At 36.7% G+C, this 21,657-nt stretch overlaps 1 protein-coding gene and 1 pseudogene across 2 annotated transcripts in view; both read right to left on the minus strand.

The window, feature by feature from the left end:
* Positions 1-21,657, minus strand: part of RBM41 (RNA binding motif protein 41) — a 68,450-nt gene that overhangs the window by 12,141 nt on the left and 34,652 nt on the right. For both annotated transcript variants that reach the window (XM_023584557.2, XM_004478167.4), the window contains one exon: positions 8,821-9,224. In XM_023584557.2, the coding sequence (XP_023440325.1) occupies positions 8,821-9,224 (404 nt within the window). The remainder of the gene's footprint in view (positions 1-8,820; positions 9,225-21,657) is intronic.
* LOC101436032 (C-terminal-binding protein 2-like) lies at positions 12-1,557 on the minus strand (annotated as a pseudogene).

The following is a 21,657-nucleotide window of genomic DNA, read 5'->3' on the forward strand; positions in this document are numbered from 1 at the left end:
TTCATCAATTTTTCACTGTCTCTTGGTCCCAGGTTTATCTGATTACCTTTTGACCTTCTCTGCTATTGCTCATTGCGGTGTTCTTGATTGTCCCTGTGTTTTGTGGGATGGTTGGGAGGAGCTTGGGAAGAGTGTGCCACCATGGGGAGGTTATGGGTCAACAGGATGTCTCCAGGGATGATCCCTTCCATGGCCACAGGAAGGCCTCCTGGAGTCAGTGCATGATGCCTGGTAGGTATCTGTATGTGGCACTGTTGAGTTTTGGATGAATTGCTTGCTGATCTATTATTGACCAAGGGGCTATTGTAACAAAGATTCTATGTTCACACAGTTTAAATTTTCTGGGACATTATCTGGGATTGCTTGTTAGATCTCAGTAGCAGGTGCTGCCCTCATCTCCAGAGATGCTTGTTCACTATACCAAGCTATGTGAGGGGTACAGATTAGATTTGGCACACCTTTCTCTTTTTATTATTATTTTAAAATTTTACTTAGTTTTTTAATAATAAATGGTCTTTTTTTAAAAGATACATAAATCACAAAAGATGTTACATTAATAAATATAAGAGGTTCCCTGAGCAAAGCTAAAAGGCTCCAATTCGTGCACGTCAAGGATTTCCCCTCGGATCCTTCCCTCCTTGAGGGCTTGGGCTAAGGCTTTCTTGTTCACCAATCCACCATGGGCCACAATCACTAGGAATGCCCCTTACCTCGTCTGTTTGCTAGTAAAGTCATTGATGAGGTGGTGATTATGTTCATTGAGATTACAGTGCAAGGAGACACAGTTGCTCTGATACAGCAAGTCTTATAGCATGTAGACCCTCTGCACACCCAGGGACTGCTCTATACCATCCTGCAAGCAGGGGTCATAAAACAGGATGCTGAATCCAAAGGCCTTGGCTCAAATAGCAACCACCTACCATGCATGACTGAAGTCAATGAGGCCCAGCATCTCCCGACAGATGTGAGCTGTGCCCGAGGCCACAACATGGATCTGCTCAATGCTCTGGACCTGTGTGCCTTCCCTCAGCACCTGGTACAGCCATGTGTTCTGCCGGTACAGGTTGAGGATGTGGTAGATGGTGGAACTGGCAACTGTTTTCACTGCTGTTGCAGGGATGTTGCACATAGTGATGCCAAGCTCCCTGGCAGCCTTAATGTCTGCGTTGTAGTAGCTGCTGCTATCTGCATGATCACTTCTCCAGGTCTTCCCTGGGGAGGGTAATGGTGTGGTACATCCTGGTGCCAAACGCTTCATTTAAAACCTTCTCATGGATCTCCTGAGTGGACTGTGCGTCACAGAAGGCCTCGGTGGTGAGATCTTTCAGAATCGGCATCTCTATGTTAGTCCCTGCTGTTCAGCAGCATCACCAAGAGGTGAGGATGGAAGGGGCCATTCATGATCTGAGGGCAGATACCTTCACAAATTCTTTCCAAAAACTGCCACTTTTCTTTGTGCTTATACACAAGGGACATTCTTTACTGAACTTTGGAATCTGATTCAAAAGGCAAAGCAGTCCTCTAACTTAGGGCTGCTCACAGAAGTCTGCAGGAATTACGCCACTATTAATCCAATATATATCTGTCCACAAACTCTATAATTGATGGGAAGAGCTGTCCATCTTGTAAGGGCATACCCTTCATTGGTTCGAAACCATTTAAGGCAATGAAACACAACCTTGGGGAGCAGGGGTTAGGGGCACCTAGGAAACTCTTAATATATTTTATAGAGGAGAAGTTTTTACTTTTAATGAAGTCTAATTTATTAATTTTTCTTCCAAAAATCATGCTTTTGGTAATCTATCTAAAAACCTACCACCAAACAAAATGTCACAGATATTGTCTTCTTCTAGTAATTTACTAGTATTGTTTTACATATTTAGGTCTATGATCCATTTTGACTTAATTTTTATGAAAGTTGTAAGGTCTATGTCTAGATTATTATTTTTTTTTGCATAAGGATTCTCTTTTCTAAAATCAATTGCCTTTGCTCCTTTGCCATAGATAGTTTGACTATATTTATGTGGCTCTATATTTCTGAGCTCTCTATTCTGCTCCATTGATCTATGTGTTTCTCCCCCCCCCCCCCCCCCTTATCAACAAACACAACACATTGACTTGATTACTGTAAGTTTAAAGTAAGTCTGGAAGTCATATAGTGCCAGTCCTCCAACCTTGTTCTTCCTCAGTACTTTATTAGGTATTCTGGGTCTTTGCCTTTCAGGTAAATATTAGTTTGTCAATATCTACAAAATAGGTTGCTGGGATTTTCATTGTCAAGTGGGAAAGAATTGATGTCTTAACAATATTAAGCCTTCTGTTCAAGAATAGGGGATTTTTTAAAAATAATACTTTCTCAATCATTTTTGTTGTGCTATTGTAAATGGTGCTGTTTTTATTTCAAACTTCAATTGTTCATTGCTGGTACACAGGAAAGTAATGGACTTTTGTATATTAACCTTGTATCCTGCAACTTTGCTGTAATGACTTATTAGTTCAAGGAGATTCTGTTGTTTTTTTTTTTTTTGGGGGGGGGGTTGGATTTTCTACATACACAACCATGTCACCTGTGAATAAAGACATTTATTCTTTCTTCCCAATATGTGTACCTTCATTTTCTTTCTTGTCTAATTGTGCTAACTAGAACTTCCTGTGCGATGCTCAACAGGAAAGGTAAACGGGGACACATCCTTGCCTTGTTCACAAACTTAGCAGGGAAAGCATCCAGTTTCTCAACATTAGATATGTTGTTAGTTGTAGGTTTTTTTGTAGATGTTCTTAATCAGGTTGAGGATGTCTCTCTCTGTTCCTAGTTTGCTGAGAGTTTTTATCATGAGTGGGTGTTGGATTTTCTCAAATGCTTTTATTGCATCAGTAGATATTACACGATTTTTCTTTAGTTTGTTCACAGAGGATTACATTAATTGATCTTTGAATGATGAGCCAGTCTTGCATACTAAGAACAAACATCATTTGCTCATGATATACAATTGTTTATATACAATGGATTTAATTTAATAATATTTTGTTGATAATTTCTGCATCTATGATTATGACAGATACTGGTCAATAGTTTTCCTTTATTGTAATGATTTTATCTGGTTTTGGTATTAGGCTAATGCTGAACTGATAGAATGAGTTGGGAAGTGTTTCCTTTACTTTTATTTTCTGGGAAAGAATGTAGACAATGGGTATCATCTTATATGATTTTATTTACTCTCCTCTCTTAGCATATCAATTATACTGTTTATACCTTTTTATTGGTTGACTTACAGTTTGAAATGTACATTTACAACTAATCTAAGTTCACTCTCAAATAGCACTATGGCACATCATGAGGGTAGACACCTTACAACAGAATATTCCCAATCACTATCTTCTGACCCTTATAACACTGAGGTAATTCATTTCACCTATCCATATGCTATAATCACTCAACACATTGTCACTATTTATTACTTTGAACAAAAAGCTAATAGACCATATGAAAATAAGAATAAAATATTGTATTTTACCTTGATTTATTCCTTTTCTCTCTTCCTTTCTTTATGTAGATAGAATTTCTAATCTATAGCATTTTCCTTCTCTCTGAAGAACTTATTTTAACATTTTTTTGTGAGGCAGGACTATCAGCAACAAATTGCTTTAGTTTTTGTTTAAGAAAGTCTTTGTTTCTCCTTCAATTTTGAAGGTTTATGCTGGCTACAGAATTCTGGGTTGAATGATTTTTTCCACATTTAAAATATTTCACTCCACTCTCTTCTTGGATGGTTCCTAAGGAGAAGACCAATGTAATTCTTACCTATTTTCCACTAAAAAAAGAGGTTATTTTTCTCTGATATCTTTCAGGATTTTCTCTGTCTTTGATTTTCTGCAGTTTCACTCTGAAAAGCTTAGGTGTAGACTTTTTAGTACTTATTTTTTTCTGAGCTTCCTGAATCTGTGGTTTGGTGTCAGTCATTAATTTTGGAAAACTGATAGCCATTTTTACTTCCAATTTTCTGTTTCTTTCTCTTCTTCTTCTCCTTCTGGTAGTCCTATTACACATATATTACATCTTTTGTAACTGTCTCACAGTTCTTGGACATTCTGATCTTTGCATTTCAATTTGGAGAGTTTTTATTGACATATCTTCAAGTGCAAGGATCCTTCCTTTGGGCTTATCCAAATATTCTAAGGAGCCCATCAAAAGGCATTCTTCTTTTCTGTTACACTATTTTTTATTTCTAGGATTTCCTTTATATTCTTTTTTAAATTTTAATTTTTTAAAGATGCTTAGATTACATATGTTACATAAAAAATATAGGGGATTCCCACATGCCCCACTCCCCATATTTCCCACACTATCCCACATTAACAAGAGTCCTCATTAGTGTGGTACATTCATTGCAATTGAACACATTTTGGAGCATTGCCACTAAGTCTGGATTACAGTTTACATTGTAGTTCACACTCTCTCCCACCCATCTCTGTAGATTATGGCTAGATATATAATGGCCTGTATCTGTCATAGCAATGTCATTCAGGACAATTTCCAAGTCCCGAAAATGCCCCCATATTACAACTGTTTCCCTCTCCCTGCCCTCACAACCTCCAGTAGCCACTCCTCCTTTTGATTTTTTTAAAGAGTTTCCATCTCTCTGCTTACATTACTCATCTGTTCTTGCATGTTGTCTACTTTTTCCATTAGAAACCCTAGTATATTAATCATAGTTGTTTTAAATTCCATATCTGATAATTCCAAAATCTGTGCTTATCTTAGTCTAGTTTCTGAAGCTTGCTTTGTCTTTTTAGCTTGTGCTTTTTTTTTTAGTATGCCTGGTAATTTTTTGTTGAAAGTTGGCCATAATGTATTTGGTAACAGGAACTGAGGTAAGTAGAACTTGAGCATGAGGTTTTATATTAATCTAGCAAGGAGTTGGGCTGTTCAATGTTTGCTGTAGCTGTAGGTGTCAGAGGCTTCAATTTCCTCCAGTGTCCTTGTTTTTGTCTCCCCTGTTTCTTTGGGTGTCCCTAAAAAACTCCTTACAGTCTGAACGTTTGCAGCACTTTCAGCTATAATCCGCAGTTATTAAAAAAGCCCTGTTGATATGGTCGTAATGTGTTTGGCAGGGTAAGTGTTCTATTATCTTACGGTTAAATCTTGATTTTTTAGTGGGCCCAACCCTTCAGAAGCACGTCTCAGTCTGTTTTTCCCCCCTTTACCTGAGACAAGGAGGCTACAGGGGGATGTAGCTGTCCAGTTGACCCTCTGCCAGGTCTTTTGGATAAGGTTCTAGTAATAAAGTTTCCCTTAAGAAGACAGGTCTTTGTTATATAGCGTGCGCTGGGCACATTTGAAAATGGTCACTTTTCCCCTCTCTCTGCCAGAAACAGGAGGGTTTTTCTTAGTTCTTCACCTTAAAAACCTGGAGGGGTTCTGTAGGTAAAACTTACAAATATGCAGTGGCCACCTAACACTGAAGTCCAGGAGTTTCTTATGTCCACACTGTCTCCAGTCATTTGTTAAAGTTACCGTTTAACTGTTCCTACAAGTTTATGACTCCAGTGGCTTCTGCTACTGATAAGCAGATGTGTACTGTGATTCTCTGTAATCACCCATCTCTCCAGATTTAGGGGTGGCAGTTTGCCCCATGACTTGAATTCTCTGGGTCCAAGAAAAGTCATTGATTTTCACTTTGTTCAGATGTTTTTCTTGTTGTGAATGGGGAGTAATGACTTTCACACTCTTCACATGTTTTACAGATGAAACCAGAAGTCTGCAACTAGCATTTTTCATTCTTTATTTTTTGAGTGTTTCATTCTTGACACCTCTAATTCTCTTTTATTCAATTTCTCCACTGTATAGTATTCTATAGCATGAATATACCATACCTTATCCATTTTCCAGATGATGAACATTCATGTTGTTTACAAACAATGCTGCAATGAGTCTCTTTGCAACATGCCACCTAATATGCATGTGTAAGAGGTTCTTTACAATATATACCTAGGAGTGGGGTTGCTGACATATGATATATGAGCATTTTCAATTGTACTAGCTATTGTCAGAAAGTTCTTGAAAGTGGTGGTATTCGTTTATATTCCCCCAGCAGCATATATTAATGTTCACCAATACCTGGCATTGTCAGACCTTTAAATATGCCAATTCTCCAGGTGTTAAATGGTATCTCACTGTGGTTTATTTTGCATTTCCTTATTAGTGAGATTTCATACATTTATTGGTCATTCATGTTTTCTCCTCTGTGAAATGCTTGTTCATATCTTCTGTCCATTTTTTATTGAATTGCTTGTGTTTTTATTATTAATAGGTAGGGAAGGAGTTCTTTAAAATGACTTAAAAACCACAAACCATCAAAGAAAAGTACTGATAATTTGTTTATGTTAAAATGAAAAACTTTTGCTCACCAAAGACATTGGAAACAATGTTAAAAAGATAAGCCATCCACTGGGAGACGATGTTTGCTAAATAAACAGTAAGCGATTTGTATCCAGAATTTAAAAATAATACCCTTAATTAAATAAATATGAAAAAACAATCAATCAAATAATGCTAAAAGAAGAGGCAATTCAGAGATTTCTTAAAAGTTAACAAACATATCAAAACAGGCTCAACTTCACTGGAAATAAGGAACACGCAGATTAAAACAATGAGATACTATTTCAAATGTATCAAATTGGCAAAAATAAAAAGTCTATAATTGGTAATACTACAAAGCCTTGGCAAGGACGTGAAGAAAGGCAATCTCTGAAACTCTACTCATTGGAAGTTGAAGGCATGCATACCCTATATATCACATAAATTCCACTCCTAGGTCTATACCTCAGAGCAGTGATTGTTAACATGCCACTCTCAGACAAGCAGCATCAGCATCACCTGGCAACTTGTTGAAAATGGAAATTCTCAGGGCTAACCCCAGATTTACTAAGAAATTCTGTGGGTGGGGTTCAGCAATCTGTTTTAATAAGCCCTCCAGGTGATTCCGATGCATGCTATCGTTTGAGAACCACTGCAATAGAGCAATGTATTTCCAACTGCTTTGAATGAGATCTACAGGAAGAAAGGCACTTAACATCGTGGACCATACATCTCTCTCTCTCTCTCTCTCTCTCTCTCACACACACACACACAAATGAAACAAAAGTTTCAAGGAATAATAATTACCCTTACTCTATGAATGCACTTTGAAATATTCTATTCTATTCTATTCTATTCCATTCTATTCTATTCTATTCTATTCTATTCTATTCTATTCTATTCTATTCTATTCTATTCTATTCTATTCTATTCTATTCTATTCTATTCTATTCTATTCTATTCTATTCTATTCTATTCTATTCTATTCTATTCTATTCTATTCTATTCTATTCTTATTCTATTCTATTCTATTATTTCATTTCATTGAAAAAACTGCTGGTTGTGACCTCCTAATTATGACTCGAAGTTTGAAAAACATTGTCCTACAGAAACTTGGGCACATGTACAACAGGAGATATGTACAATGATGCTCATTGTATAAGTACCTGTAATAGCAAAATAACGGAAAGAACAAAATTTTAACAGGAGAACAAATAAACATATTAAGGTATATTTCTATAATGGAATAGCATGTAGATCCATCATTAGAAATAAATTTCAAAAACATTATGTATAATGAGTCAAAGAAGCAAATTGTAGAAGGATATGTAAGTGTATCATTTATATAGTTTTAAAATGTATAAAACTATATATTATTTATGAATGCATACATATAGAGTAAAAATATAGTAACATGCACGGGAATGATAAATACCAAATTTAGGACAGTGGTTACCTTTAGAAAGGAGGGAGGAGAATGGGATTATTGAATATATGGAAGTCTTATGGAAAATGTTAAGAATTGATAAAGATGGCTGGCTGGCTGGCTGAGTACACATACAATAGTTATTCTCTATAAATTTGTATATCAGTAATATTCTATAATAAAAAATAAATAAAAATCAAGCTACTCTTGAACTAACACCAAGTATATATTAAAAACTCAGTCACTCAAATGAAGCTGATTTAATATCCCTCATCTACAATGCCCTTTTTAAAAAATTCAGGGTCAGCCAGAAACTGACATTTTATTTTTGTTTTCTAATTTAGATACAGCAAAGTAAATGCCCCAGGGGCTTGTGTTGCCTCATTGGGTGACATGAAAATGAGTTTACCATTCCAGACGTAATATATGCCATTAATGTGAAATAATGATCTGATCAATAAAACAAGGATTATTTACATCTTTACTTAGTTATATCTTTGTCAAGTTTTCAAAGCTTAGAGGACCTGTGTTTATTGCTTTGTTGCTTAGCTACAGCAGCATAAGTCTATATTACATGAAACACAGGTGGAGAATTCTGAGGAGAAAGCTAATGTAGTAACAGTAAAGCCTACTTAGAACCAGGCAGTTAATTATTTATTGACTAATTCCAGAGGCATCATGGCTACTGGAAATAGTAGTACTATAAACACTACTCTTACTAGCCTAGGAAATTGGAAATGTTTTCCTTCTGTTTAGAGCTTCTAGTGTACACAGACCAGAGACTTGTCAAGATTTCTTTAAATTCCAAGGGTAGCTGAGGACATTAGAAAAGCATGAAGCATATCAATAGGGGTTATACTACTTATATACTATGCAGAGAATGAATAATCAAGGTTAAGTACAAATACAATTACCATGGTCTATTTTATGATTCTTTGGTATAATCAAAGCTAATTTAAAAGTATTACTTTAGGTTGAGGTAAATAAAAATGAAAACAACCCACATACATATTTTTTTTCTTGATTTGGCCTATACCTTGTTTGGCTCCCCTGGATTATATGAAGAAAACATAGGAATTTTTCGGATCTCTTCCTCTGACAAACGATTTCTCTGGATCTCATCTTCTGGGACAAATTCTATTGGCTGCGTCAGCTTCTTAGGCCCCGTCCAACACTGCTCAGGTGAAAAATCAATAATTTTTGCCACATGGAGACTGGGACCTTTACCCTGTGCTGCCTGTTTTCCCTTGTCCTGGAGTAATGGTGGGTTCTCAGCTGGGCAACTATCTCCCACTGATGTAGCTGAGACCAGTGAGTGGGAAGCAAAGGGTTCACCTCTCATAAGTTGGAACTCTTCGAGACGTTTTTTCATTATCATCTCTTGGTAAAAACTTTCCAGGTTGTTCATGGGATCACCTTTGTTCTTCTTTTGGGGTTCATCTGGATCAAGACAAAGAGATAAGGAAGTTCTACAAAGCCTATCAATACAACCTTTGACAAATGAATAAAAATTATATCCTGGATCTCAAATACAGAAACTCTGATGGGACAGGTCTTTACAACCTGCGACAAATGACAATAGCAGCTACTGATTACAGTGCATTCCAAGCAAGGCCCAGACTATGATGAGGCAAGTGAGACACCTAGGACACAATATTTAAGGAGGCATTCTCTCTCAGGTACCTCTAACTGATAAGGACATTTAAAAATACAACCAGTATGGCATTATTGCACTTTACTAAATTAATAATAATTCCTTAGCATCTTCTAATACTGAGTTCATATTCATGTTGACCTAGTTATTTCAAAGATATCTTTTATAATTGGTGTTCAATTCAGGATCTAAATGAGCATTCAGTTACGTCTCTTAAGTCTCTTTTATTCTCAGAAAGTGTCTCTTCCTTCTCATCCTCATCCCAGCCTGTTTTTCCCTCATCCCATTGATTTATTAGAGAAACCATGTCATTTCTTCTTTGAACAAATGGATTTGGCTGATTTTTTCTTTATGGTATTGTTTAAACTCTTCTTCTATCCTTGTATTTCTTGTAAACTAGTAGCTAAATTTAGAGCTATGCTATCTAATATAGCAGCCCCAAGTCACATTCAGCTAGTTAAATTAATTTAAAAAATATCAGTTCCCCAATCACACTAGTCACATTTTAAGCACCCAACAACCATGTGTGGCCAGTGTATACCAAATTGTACAAAGCAGATAAAGACTCGTTATATAAATGCAGAAAGCTGCTGCTTTAGAGGTTTGATTAGATTCAGGTTCAATTTTTTTTACGCAAGAATCCTTTGTAGATGCTAATGTGTACTTCCTATAGTATCATATAAGGCACAATATTTGGTGGTCCCATTTTTAATGGAAGCTGAAAGTGATTGGTGGATTCAGGTGGTGTCAGTCTGATCCCTCCATTATAAAATTCTCCCATTTACCTTTCACCTCATGGCTTTTGCATTCATTGATGTATATTGCCAAGATCTATTAATTTATTAAGGGTTGCAAAATGAGGACTCTCCTAATTCTATTATTTCTTTGGCATTTATTAGCTGGAATTCTATAATGAACTTAACATTATCAACTATTTTGTTTCCCTAAACACAATTCATACAGAAAAGATATGATAAATTGTCCCCCCCCATTGTCTACTAATTATTAGAGTAATGAATTAGTACCCTAGAAATGTACAATGATTACTTTTAGTAACATTATAAGATTATGAATTTTTACATATTTGACGTGTTTCAATTAAATGTCATTATTCTCTTTAATGGTCAAATAATCCCACTTAGGACCACTGGGAGCCTTTTCAAGTTGGCTATAGTATTGCTTCCCAGTGTTCTGGCACAAGTTGACCCAAGCTCAGCTTGTGAATTTCCTGACTCAAACACAGAACATTCTCCAAGGACCCCTGGTTGCTTTTAATAGGAAATGGTATTAATAATTAGAAAGCATGGTGTGTTGCTAGGGGTTGTTGCTGCTTCTATGGTTTTTCAGTGGACAGGTCAAGGAGACATTTCTTAATAGAACAAGAAATCACAAGCTCATACTGGTATTTCCAATTCAAATTTAAAATTACAAAGTTTGTAGTTAAAATTCTTGATTTTCAACTTTTGTCTCTTTTCCCAGATGTTTAAAATCTTGCCTCCTAGTAATATTAATAAAATTATGTATTAGACTTTTCCCTTTAATATACTTATAGAATTTTAAAATGTTAATAAAAATATTTATATTACTACCATTGATAAAACTAGTGAATACAGTTTTATATTTCTTTCTAGTTACTGTTTTCTTTAGAATACAACCCATTAGGAATGTACAAATATTATGCTTTATGCTTTAGAATAAATATAACTGTTTTCTCTGTGTGATTATGCTACCAACTCTATGGTTAGGTTCATTTGTTTCAGGTGGTTTTTTAACTTAAGGGATTGATTTTTCTCTTTTTGATTTAAATTTGTTTTACTATTATATAAAACATTTACATGGGTACAAATTTAAAACTATATAACACAGTAACTTCACAGAAGTCTCACTTCCACCTCTGTCCTCTTCATCCTGTTCCCTCCCTAGCCCATAAGTAATAATATTAATTTGGATCTGGCCTATCATTACATTATTTATTTTTTGAAAATATAAGCAAATAGGCATATACATATATATATATTTGTATATGTGTAGACATATTTCTTTTAATTCATTGGTTACACCTCTCTTCTTCATAAAAGGCAACTTAATATAAATGCAGCTTTGAAACTTACTTTTTTGCACTTAATATATCCTGGAGATAACTCCATTATGTGGATGTACGAGAGTTTATATAAATACTCCCTGTGATGATCAATTTCATGTGTCAACTTGGCTAAGTTAGTGTCCAGTTGTTTGATCAAGCAAGCACTGTCCTGATTGTCACTCTAAGGGTATTTCATAGATGAATGTGCATCTAAAAACAGTTGCTTGCTTCTGTAGCTGACGGCATCTATATTCAACAAAGGAGATTATCCTGAGCAATGTGGGAAAACTCCTTATTCAATCAGCTGGAAGACTTAAAAGCCAGAACTGAGGATTTTAGAAATCAGAAGAATTTTTGCCTCTACTTCAGCCAGTCAGATTCCCCTGGGGAACTCAACTTCACCTTTAATGGAGTTTTCAGCTTATGGCCCAGCCCTAAGGAATTCAGACTTGCCAGGCTGCATGAGCCAATTCCTATAATAAATAAATAAATCCTGTGGGTTGTTTCTCTGGAAAACCCTAAAATACTTCCCTACTAATGTACATTGGTAGTATATCCAGTCTTTTACTATCACAAATAATGTCCTGACAAACAGCCTTGGGTATATATGATTCTGTAATTTTCCAGGATACCTTTGTAATAGATTTCAAGAAATGTCCTGCTAAGACAAAGGGTAAATGAATATGTGATTTTAAATATGTGTTAAATTCCACTCTGTAGAAGTTGTACTATTTGCCTTTCTATCAGCAAGGTATAAGAGTATTTATGGAAGGATTTCTTAGGGCATAAAAAGTACAAACCATTAAGAAAAAAGACTGATAAATTCTAATACATTAAAACTAAAAGCTTCTGTTCATCAAAACTATCATTAAGGGATGGAAAAGAAAAGCCACAGAATGGGAAACATTTTCTATACAAATATCTAACTGATAAAGAACTCGAATCTGGAATATTTGAATAACTCCTATAAATCAATAAGAAAAAAATAGACAACTACTAAGAAAAATGGGCAAAAGACAAAAAAGGTACTTCAAAATAGGAAATGCACATGGCTAATAAACATATGAAAAAGTGCTCAGCAACATTATAAAGGAATGAGATACTAATAGAAAACTGCCATATTGGCAAAAATTTAAAAATCTGACAAAACCATATGTCAGTGAGGTTATAGAGCAATTCTAATTCTCATATATTGCCAATGGGAGTGTTCAACAACAGTGACAATTGTATGACACTATCTTGTAATGTTGAAGATATGTTCAACATATGACTCACCAATTCTACTCCTAGATATATACCCTAGAAAAACGTGGTCATATTTGCACCAGGATAAATGAATAAGAATGTTCAGACAAGAGCTCTTTATAATAACCCCAAACTAGAAAAACTATAGATATGTTCATCTAAGAACTCATTATAAGATAGAAATATACTTATGTAATTGAATACTATATTCCAATGAGAGTGAACAAATTTCAGATACATATGACCAAGTAGATAAACATACTAACTGATAAACTCAAAAAATATTTATTCTCTGACTATTATCAGTCAGGTACAATTTTAGGCTCTAGGTTCTTGGGATACATCAATAAATAAAACAAAGATCTTTGCCTTCATGGAGCTAAGTGAATTATATAGTATGTTAGAAGGTTATGAGTGATTGGAAGTGCTGGGGGTGGTCAGGGTGGTAGTTGTAATTTTAATAGTGGTCTGGGGACATATCACTGAGAAGGTGACACTACATAAATACTTGAAGAAAATGAGGGAATCAGTCATGGAGGTATCAGAGAGCTCCAAGGTAGGTGAATGTCTCAATCAATTTTAAAAAACTGAAATCATATAAAGTATGTTCTCTAAACCACAAAAAAATTAGTTAGAGACACAAAACAGAAAGAATTCTAGGAAAAGACAAAGATTTCAAAATTCAGCAATATACTTCTAAATAACCCATGGGTCAAAGAACTCACCAAAGAAATTTTAAAATATTTTGAACTGAATGAAAATGAAACCACAACATATCAAAATTTATGGATGCAGTGAAAGCAATGCTCAGAGAGAAATTTATAGCTCTAAATGCCTATATCAGAAAAGAATGGATTCAAACCTATAACCTGAACTCCAACTTCAGAAACTAGAAAAAAAATTAAACACAAAAGTGGAAGGAAGAAAATCAATATTAGAGAAGAAATCAATGTAATAGAAAACAGAAAGAGAAAAAAATCAATAAAATAAAAATCTGATTCTTTGGAAAGATAAAAAAAAGCAAACCCTTAGCTAGACTGATCAAGAAAATAAGACAAGACAAAAATTACCAAAAGCAAGGAAAGAGGAGGCATCCCTAATGACAGTACAGAATTGAAAGCAATTAGGCTAAGAAATTAGAAAACTTAGGTAAAAATGGACAAATACATACAAATATATAAATTGTCAAAGCAGACTCAAGAAAAGAATATCTGAATAGCTTCATAACAAGAGGTTGAATCAAGAAACTATCCACAGGCTGGACAAGATGGCAACGGAGTAAGTGCACCCACATCATCTCTCCTATAAAAAAATCACAGAGTGGGGACAAAATCCTGCTTGAGGAAGCTGATTTTGAACCCACAAAGCAGGAGGCTCCTGGACATCTATCTGGAGAGTGTGAAAAAGTGATTGCTTAAGGTAAAACCACAGGTTTCTGGTACTTGTGCCTGGAGCTGTGGGAAGGTTAAGCCCCTCCCTTAGGGCAGGTAGCTGCAGCGGCATTTCCTGAACCAAACTGGTCACATGGCGGCATTCTCCAACCCTATGATCACCAATTCCCGTTCCCTGACACTGCATTCCCTGAATTTGCATTCCTCGAACCCACATTCCCTGAACCTGGTGTTCCTCAAACCCGGAACCTCAGGGATCCCCAAACCCTGCTGTCTCAGACAAACTCTGAGAGTGGGAGGGTTCTGCTGAAGGGTGCAGAGGGGTCCAATGAGTGTGGGTTTGTTTGGGCCCCCCTTTTTGAGCTTTGAGGAGCATACCAGCTGACTTGAGGAGAAACTAGGAAGAGGTGAGAGGCGAATCTGCTGAGACAGCCTGACTTACCAAAACGCCCTGGGATGGAGTAAATTGGTCTGGGGGAAGGTGAAGCAAGGCAATTAACTAGTCTTGTGCAACACACCTAAGGGAGGGGTCAGTAGGAAGTGCTTGGTAGGCTTCCAAGAGCATATTTAGGGTTCTCAACGAGGTGTGGGTGTTCTCTGTCAGACTGAGAGTCATTTTCTGTGGTGAGTTGGTCCACCAGGGTCAAATCTGAATCTCAGAGGGGAGCTCATGCCGGCTACCTGCTGCCCTGGGAGAGAGGGAAGTAAGGAAGGGAGAAAGGAGGAAGGACAGATTCCTAATCCGTTGATTCAACTGCGAAGAGTAGATCCTGCTCTGGGAAGGGGACTCTTTTTGAGGAGCAGGTTGACCTGGAAGGAGGGTTTGGCTCAGTGGAGGAATTTCAGCCTTGAATGTCCAAGGTATCTGATTCAGTTCCTGGCTCTTCTTACGGTAGTGACCCACTAGGATATTAAACATCTAGCTGATACTTTGAGACAGGGAAAACATGCACAATATCCTTGTATTAGCTTCCCTTGGGATTCTTATGTTTAGGAAAAAAAAAAGATATCTGTTGTTACATAATTTAACTTTGTTTACTCACTGAAACCCAATTCAAAATCTGCAGAGAGAAAGCTTCAGGGTAACTGATTGATAAACACCAACAACCTGACAAGCTCCACAGGTGCATAAGAGGGCCCTTTATTTTTTATTTAATGTTTGGTTCACTCCTTGCTTGAGGGTTTATATGTTTTTTTGTTTGTTTGTTTTCTTGTTTTTCCTTCTTCTTTATTCTCCCACCTTTTTTTTTCTATTAGGTGGTGCTGGTTGTTTCCTGTTTCCTGTGCTTCCTTGTTGTTGATTTCCTCTTTTCTGTGTGTACTAATTTTGGCAACCAACCCTATCTCTTTTCCTTCCTATATCCTTCTATCTTCTACCTTATGTTGTTGCTCTTACATTCCACCTCTCTTTCTTTAGCCCCCAATTTTCTGGCTTTTTATCTCTAACACTTCTATTCTGTTTTCTATCTTTTATTAACTCTTTCTGTTATTTTCCTTTCTCTCTTTCTCTCTCTCCCCATCAGGCTGGCCTTTTAATTCATACTATATTCTTCTCCATATTCAGTTTCCCATTTCATTGCAGATACTCCATTTTTTAATTCCTATAACTCTCCACTGCTGACATGAGTTTAATATTCATTGTCTTAGGTCTTACATGGACCTTTGACTAAAATTTACTGTCATTAATACTATTAATTTTTTCTTTTCTTACCTCTTTTGCTTTCCCTGGCCCTAAGCCTTTTCCTTCAAGGGAACTTAGATGATAAAAACAAGGAAATAGAATAAAAAGAACAAAGGGTCAAAGAGAACACTTAACAAACACACAAAAACAGCAACAAGGGGGCAAGATGGCGTCTGAGTGAGTGTACCTCATAATCTCTCCTGCAAAGAAGCGGCTGAGTAGGGTTGGAGTCCTGCTGGACCAGGCTGTTTCGGGTGCTTGCAAGGCAGGAGGTGTCTGGATGTCGATTTAGTGTGACGGTGACAGAGGAGATTCTTGCAAGAGGTAGAATTTTGGGTCTCTTTCATGGAGGTTGGGGTTGTGGGCGGGACCCTTCCACCTGGGGCTGGTGGCCCAGCAGCGGCGATTCCTGAAGGCTTTGTTGTGCTGGGGAGTTCCCAAGCCCTGAGCGGGCTGTTTCGGGGGCATGTACGGTGGGAGGTGTCTGGAAGTCGATTTGGTGAGACAGTGACGGAGGAGATTCTTGAGAGAGGTGGAATTTTGGTTTTCTGACATGGAGGTCAGAGGTTCTGGGTGGAGACCCTCTGCCTAGGGCTGGCAGCTGGGCCGCAGTGATCCCTGGGATCTTTGTTGTGTGGGGTGTTCCCAAACCCTGAGCGGGCTATTTCGGCGGCTTGCAGGGCAGGAAGTGTCTGGATGTTGATTTGGTGAGACAGTGACAGAAGAGATTCTTGCAAGAGGTGGAACTTTCAGTTTCTGACACGGAGGTCAGAAGTTGTAGGCAGAACCCCTGCCCCTAGGGCTGGCGCCAAGCTGTGGGGATCCCTGAAGGCTTTGTTGTGCTACAGTGCTCCCACGCCCCCTGTTAACAGGATGCGTGGTTCCCAGGTCTGTGTCCCCTAAACCCTGGTGGCCCACGCTCCAGAGACTCACACACCTTGAGTCTGCAATATCACAGACTTCCCATCCCTGAATCCACTGTGCCCTGATGTCCATCTGAGGTCCTTGATTACCCTAGCCCTTGGTGTTTGTGTTTTTTTTTCTCTCTCTCTCTCCTTGAACTTGGCGGAGTGTACCAGCTGTCTTGGGGAGAGTCTAGGAAGAAAGGAGAGGTGAATCTGCTGAGAAGCCCAATTTACCTAAATGTTCTGGGATAGGAAACTTGGTCTGGGAGAAGGTGGAGTCAGAAAATCAATTAGACCTCTCCTAGCACACCTAAGGGGGAGGGACTGTAGGAGATGCTATCCAAGCTTCCAGTAGCATATTTGGGGTTTCTGGTGAGGTGTAGGTGATCTCACGCTGGAAATAAAAAGCCATAGTCTTCTGTGTTGAGCTGGTTCAACAAGGAACTACTTGAATCCCCTACCAGACCTCTCAGGCAGCTTTCCTGCTGCCCTGGGAGAGAGAGAAGTGAGGAAAGGAGAAAGGGGGAAGGTCAGAACCCTAAGTGTATTATTTAACTGCAAATAGGATTCCTAGCTTGAAACGTTGGTTCTTTTTTTTTTTTTTTTTGTCTTGGTTACTAATATTGCATTGTCTCCTGGTTTTCTCTCCCATTTTATCCCCCAAGGTCCTTTTTCATTTACTTAGTTTTTTTTCTCTTTTCCTTTTTCTTGATTATTTCTCCCCCCACCCTTTTGTTTGCCCCTCCTTTTTCTCTTCTCTCTTTTTTTCTTTTATCTCTTTTTCTTTTTATTTTATTTTCTTTATATAATAGCTGCTGCAGGGAGTACTTCACACTTGCTGTGTTTCCTCATCCTCCATTTCCTCTTTTCTGTGTGTATTGATTTTGGCCACCTACACTATCCCCTTTCCCACACATCTTTCTATCATCCACCATCTACTGTTTCTCTTACATTCTACCTCCCTTTCTTTGGCTCCCAAATTGTCTGACTTTTTATTTCTAATACCTTTGTTCTGTTTTCTGTCTTTTATCCACTCGATATTATTGTCTTTCTTTTCTATTTCCCTCTCTCATGAAAACACTGGCCTTTTAATTCATACTATATTCCTCCCCATATTCAGTTCACTTTCTCATTATAGGTACTCTACTAACTGCTATAACTCTACACAACTTACATGAGTCTAATATCCATTCTCCCAGATCACACATTGTTGCTCTGTTAACATTTATTACCAATACTACTTTATACATTTTCTTTTCTTACTCATTTTGCTTTCCCTGGCCCTAATATTTCCTTCAAAGTGAACTTAGCCAAAACAAGAAAATAGAGTAAGAAGAATAAAGTGACAAAGAGAAGACATAACACTTAGGCACGAACAACAACTAAATAATCCCCAGGACCAGACAAAGAAGCTAAGGAAATGATTATACCCATCAAGGCAAAATGATGACCAGACAGCAACAAAAAACTACAAACCAAACCAATAATCAGGAAAACATGGCCAAATCCAGTGAAAAAAGTAAAAACCAGGAAGGGGAGCAGAACCTTGGACAAGTAATTGAAAATCTCAAAACATATATTAGAGACCAACTTAATGAAGTAAAGGAAGAGATTAACTATATGAAGAAAACAATTCGAGAGGAAATTGCAGACATATGTAAAAAGATAACAGATATGACGGTGATAAACCCCACAGTTCAAGAAATAAAAAATACACTCTCAGCAAATAGTAGCAGATTAGAAGAGGCAGAGGAGAGATTTAGCGATGTGGAAGACAGTACATCTAAGAATCAAAAAGATAGTAGAACTGACCAATAAAAAGATAGAAAAAATCCAGCTAGGACTTAGAGACTTGAATGACAATGCAAAACGCACAAACATATGTATTATAGACATCCCAGAAGGAAAAGATAAGGGAAAGGGGACAGAAGGGGTGTTGGAGAAAATAAAGCCTGAAAATTTCCCAACTACTGAGAGAGATGGATGTACATGTCCAGGAAGCAAAACGCACCCAAAACACCATAAACACCAAAAGTCCCACCCCAAGGCATATGATTGTCAAATTATCCAATGCTCAAGACAAAGGGAAAATTTTAAAAGCAGCGAGAGAAAAGAGAACCTTCACATAAAAGGGAGACTCCATAATATTAAGTGCTGATTTCTCATCTGAAACCATGGAGGCAAGAAGGCAGTGGTATGACATAGTCAAAGTACTAAAAGAGAAAAATTTCCAACCAAGAATACTCTACCCAGCTAAACTAGCATTCAAAAATAATGGAGAGTTCAAAATATTCACAGATAAACAGAAATTAAAAGAGTATGCCAACAAAAACCCTGCCCTTCAAGAAATACTAAAGGGAGTTCTGCAGGAAGAAAGAAAAAAACAGGAGATGCAGAGTTGGAAGAGAGTGTAAGAGCAACAAAAAAGACAAAAAGAGAAAAAAACAAACAAACAAAATATGACAAACACAAGTCCAAACAAAACATGGCTAACATAAATAATTCCTTGAAATTAATAACACTGAATATCAATGGATTAAATTCACCTGTTAAAAGATACAGACTGGAAGACTGGATAAGGAAATGTGACCTATCTATATGCTGTCTACAAGAAACACATCTTAGACCCAGGGATTCAAGGAGGTTGAAAATGAATGGCTGGAAAACAATCTCACAAGCAAACAATAACCAAAAAAAGGCAGCTATATTAATATCAGACATAATAGACTTTAAATGTGAAAAAATTGTGAGACAAAAATGGATACTACATATTAATGAAAGGGATAATCTTTCAAGAAGAATGAACAATCATAAGTATTTATGATCCTAACAAAGGCACCTCCTATTACATGAGGCAAACACTAGAAAAACTAAGTGGAAGAATAAATGCCTCTACAATTATAGTGGGAGACTTTAATACAACACTATCAACTTTAGACAGAACATCTCAAAAGAGAATCAATAAAGAAACAAAAACTTTGAACAGTATATTAGAGGAGCTGGATCTAATAAACATATACAGATCATTACACCCAAATACAGCAGGTTATACATTTTTCTCAAATGCACATGGATCATTCTCCAAGACAGACCATATGCTAGGCCACAAAGAAAGGCTCAATGAATTCAGAAAGATTGAAATCATACAAAACAGTATCTCTGATGACAGTGGAGTGAAGCTGGAAATATGCAAGGGCTGGAGGGCCAGATTACATACCAAGATATGGAAAATAAACAGCACACTCTAAAAAAAAACAGTGGGTGAAAGAGGAAATCTCAAAAGAAATCTATAACTACCTTGAAACTAATGAAAATGATAACACAACATACCAAAACTTATGGGATGCAGCAAAAGCAGTACTGAGAGGGAAATTTATAGCCATAAATTCATATATCAAAAAAGGACAAAGAGCAAAAATTGAAGAACTAACTGCACATTTGGAGGAATTAGTAAAAAAACAATAAAGTAACCCCACAGGAAGAAGAAAGAAAGAAAGAACAAAGATAAGAGCAGAACTAAATGAAATAGAAAACAAGAAAGCACTTGAAAAGATAAACAAAACCAAGAGCTGGTTCTTTGAGAAGATCAATAAAATTGACAAACCCTTAGCTAGACTAACAAAGAAAAAAAGAGAGAAGATGCAAATACACAAAATAAGAAATGAGAAAGGAGATATCACCACTGACCCCACAGAAATAAAGACTAACATAAGAGGATATTTTGAAAAACTATATTCCAACGAAAATGACAATTCAGAGGAAATGGACAAAATCCTAGAATCACATAAGCAGCCTGTATTGATGAAAGAAGAAATCGACGATCTCAACAAACCAATCACAAGTAAAAAGATAGCATCAGTCATTAGAAACATCCGATCTCAGGAAAGCCTTGGGCCAGACGGCTTTACAAGTGAATTCTACAAAACATTCCAGAAAGAACTAACACCAAACTTGCTGAAATTCTTTGAAAACATGCAAACAGAAGGAACATTAAGTAACTCATTCTATGATGCCAAAATTACCTTAGTACCAAAGCCAAGGAAAGACACCACAAGAAAGGAAAATTAGAGAACAATTTCTCTAATGAACCTAGATGCAAAAATCCTCAAGAAAATACTTGCTAACCATATTCAACAACACATTAAACGAATTACACACCATGAACAAGTGGGATTCATTCCGGATATGCAAGGGATGGTTCAACATAAGACAATCAATTAATAATATACCATATAAACAGACTGAAGGAAAAAAATTACATGATTATATCTATAGATGCAGAAAAAGCATTTGAAAAAAACAGCACCCTTTTTTGATAAAAACACAGCAAAAAATTTGAATACAAGTAAATTTTCTGAACATGATAAAGAGTATATATGAAAAACCCACAGCAAACATGGTTTACAATGGTGAAACCTAAAATCTTTCCCTCTAAGATCAGGAACAAGACAAGGATGCCCCCTATCTCCACTTCTTTTCAACATTGTCTTAGAAGTCCTTGCTCGGGCACTGAGGCAAGAACCAGAAATAAAAGGCATTTAAATTGGAAATGAAGAAGTCAAAATTTCATTATTTGCATACGACATAATCCTATACATAGAAAACCCTGAGAGGTCTACAACAAAGCTTCTAGAACTCATAAATGAGTTTAGTACAGTCGCAGGTTATAAGATAAATGTGCAAAAATCAGTAGAATTTCTGTACAAAATAATGAGCAAGATCAGGAGGAAATCAAGAAACAAATACCATTTACAATAGTAAATAAAAAAATCAAATATATAGGAATAAATTTAAAGATGTAAAAAACTTATACACAGAGAACTACACAAGACTGTTCGAGGAAATCAAAGAAGACCTAAATAAATGGAAGAATATTCCCTTTTCATGGATAGGAAGACTAAATATTATTAAGAT

Source organism: Dasypus novemcinctus, chromosome X (genome assembly GCF_030445035.2).
Source record: "Dasypus novemcinctus isolate mDasNov1 chromosome X, mDasNov1.1.hap2, whole genome shotgun sequence".
NCBI classification, from domain to species: domain Eukaryota; kingdom Metazoa; phylum Chordata; class Mammalia; order Cingulata; family Dasypodidae; genus Dasypus; species Dasypus novemcinctus.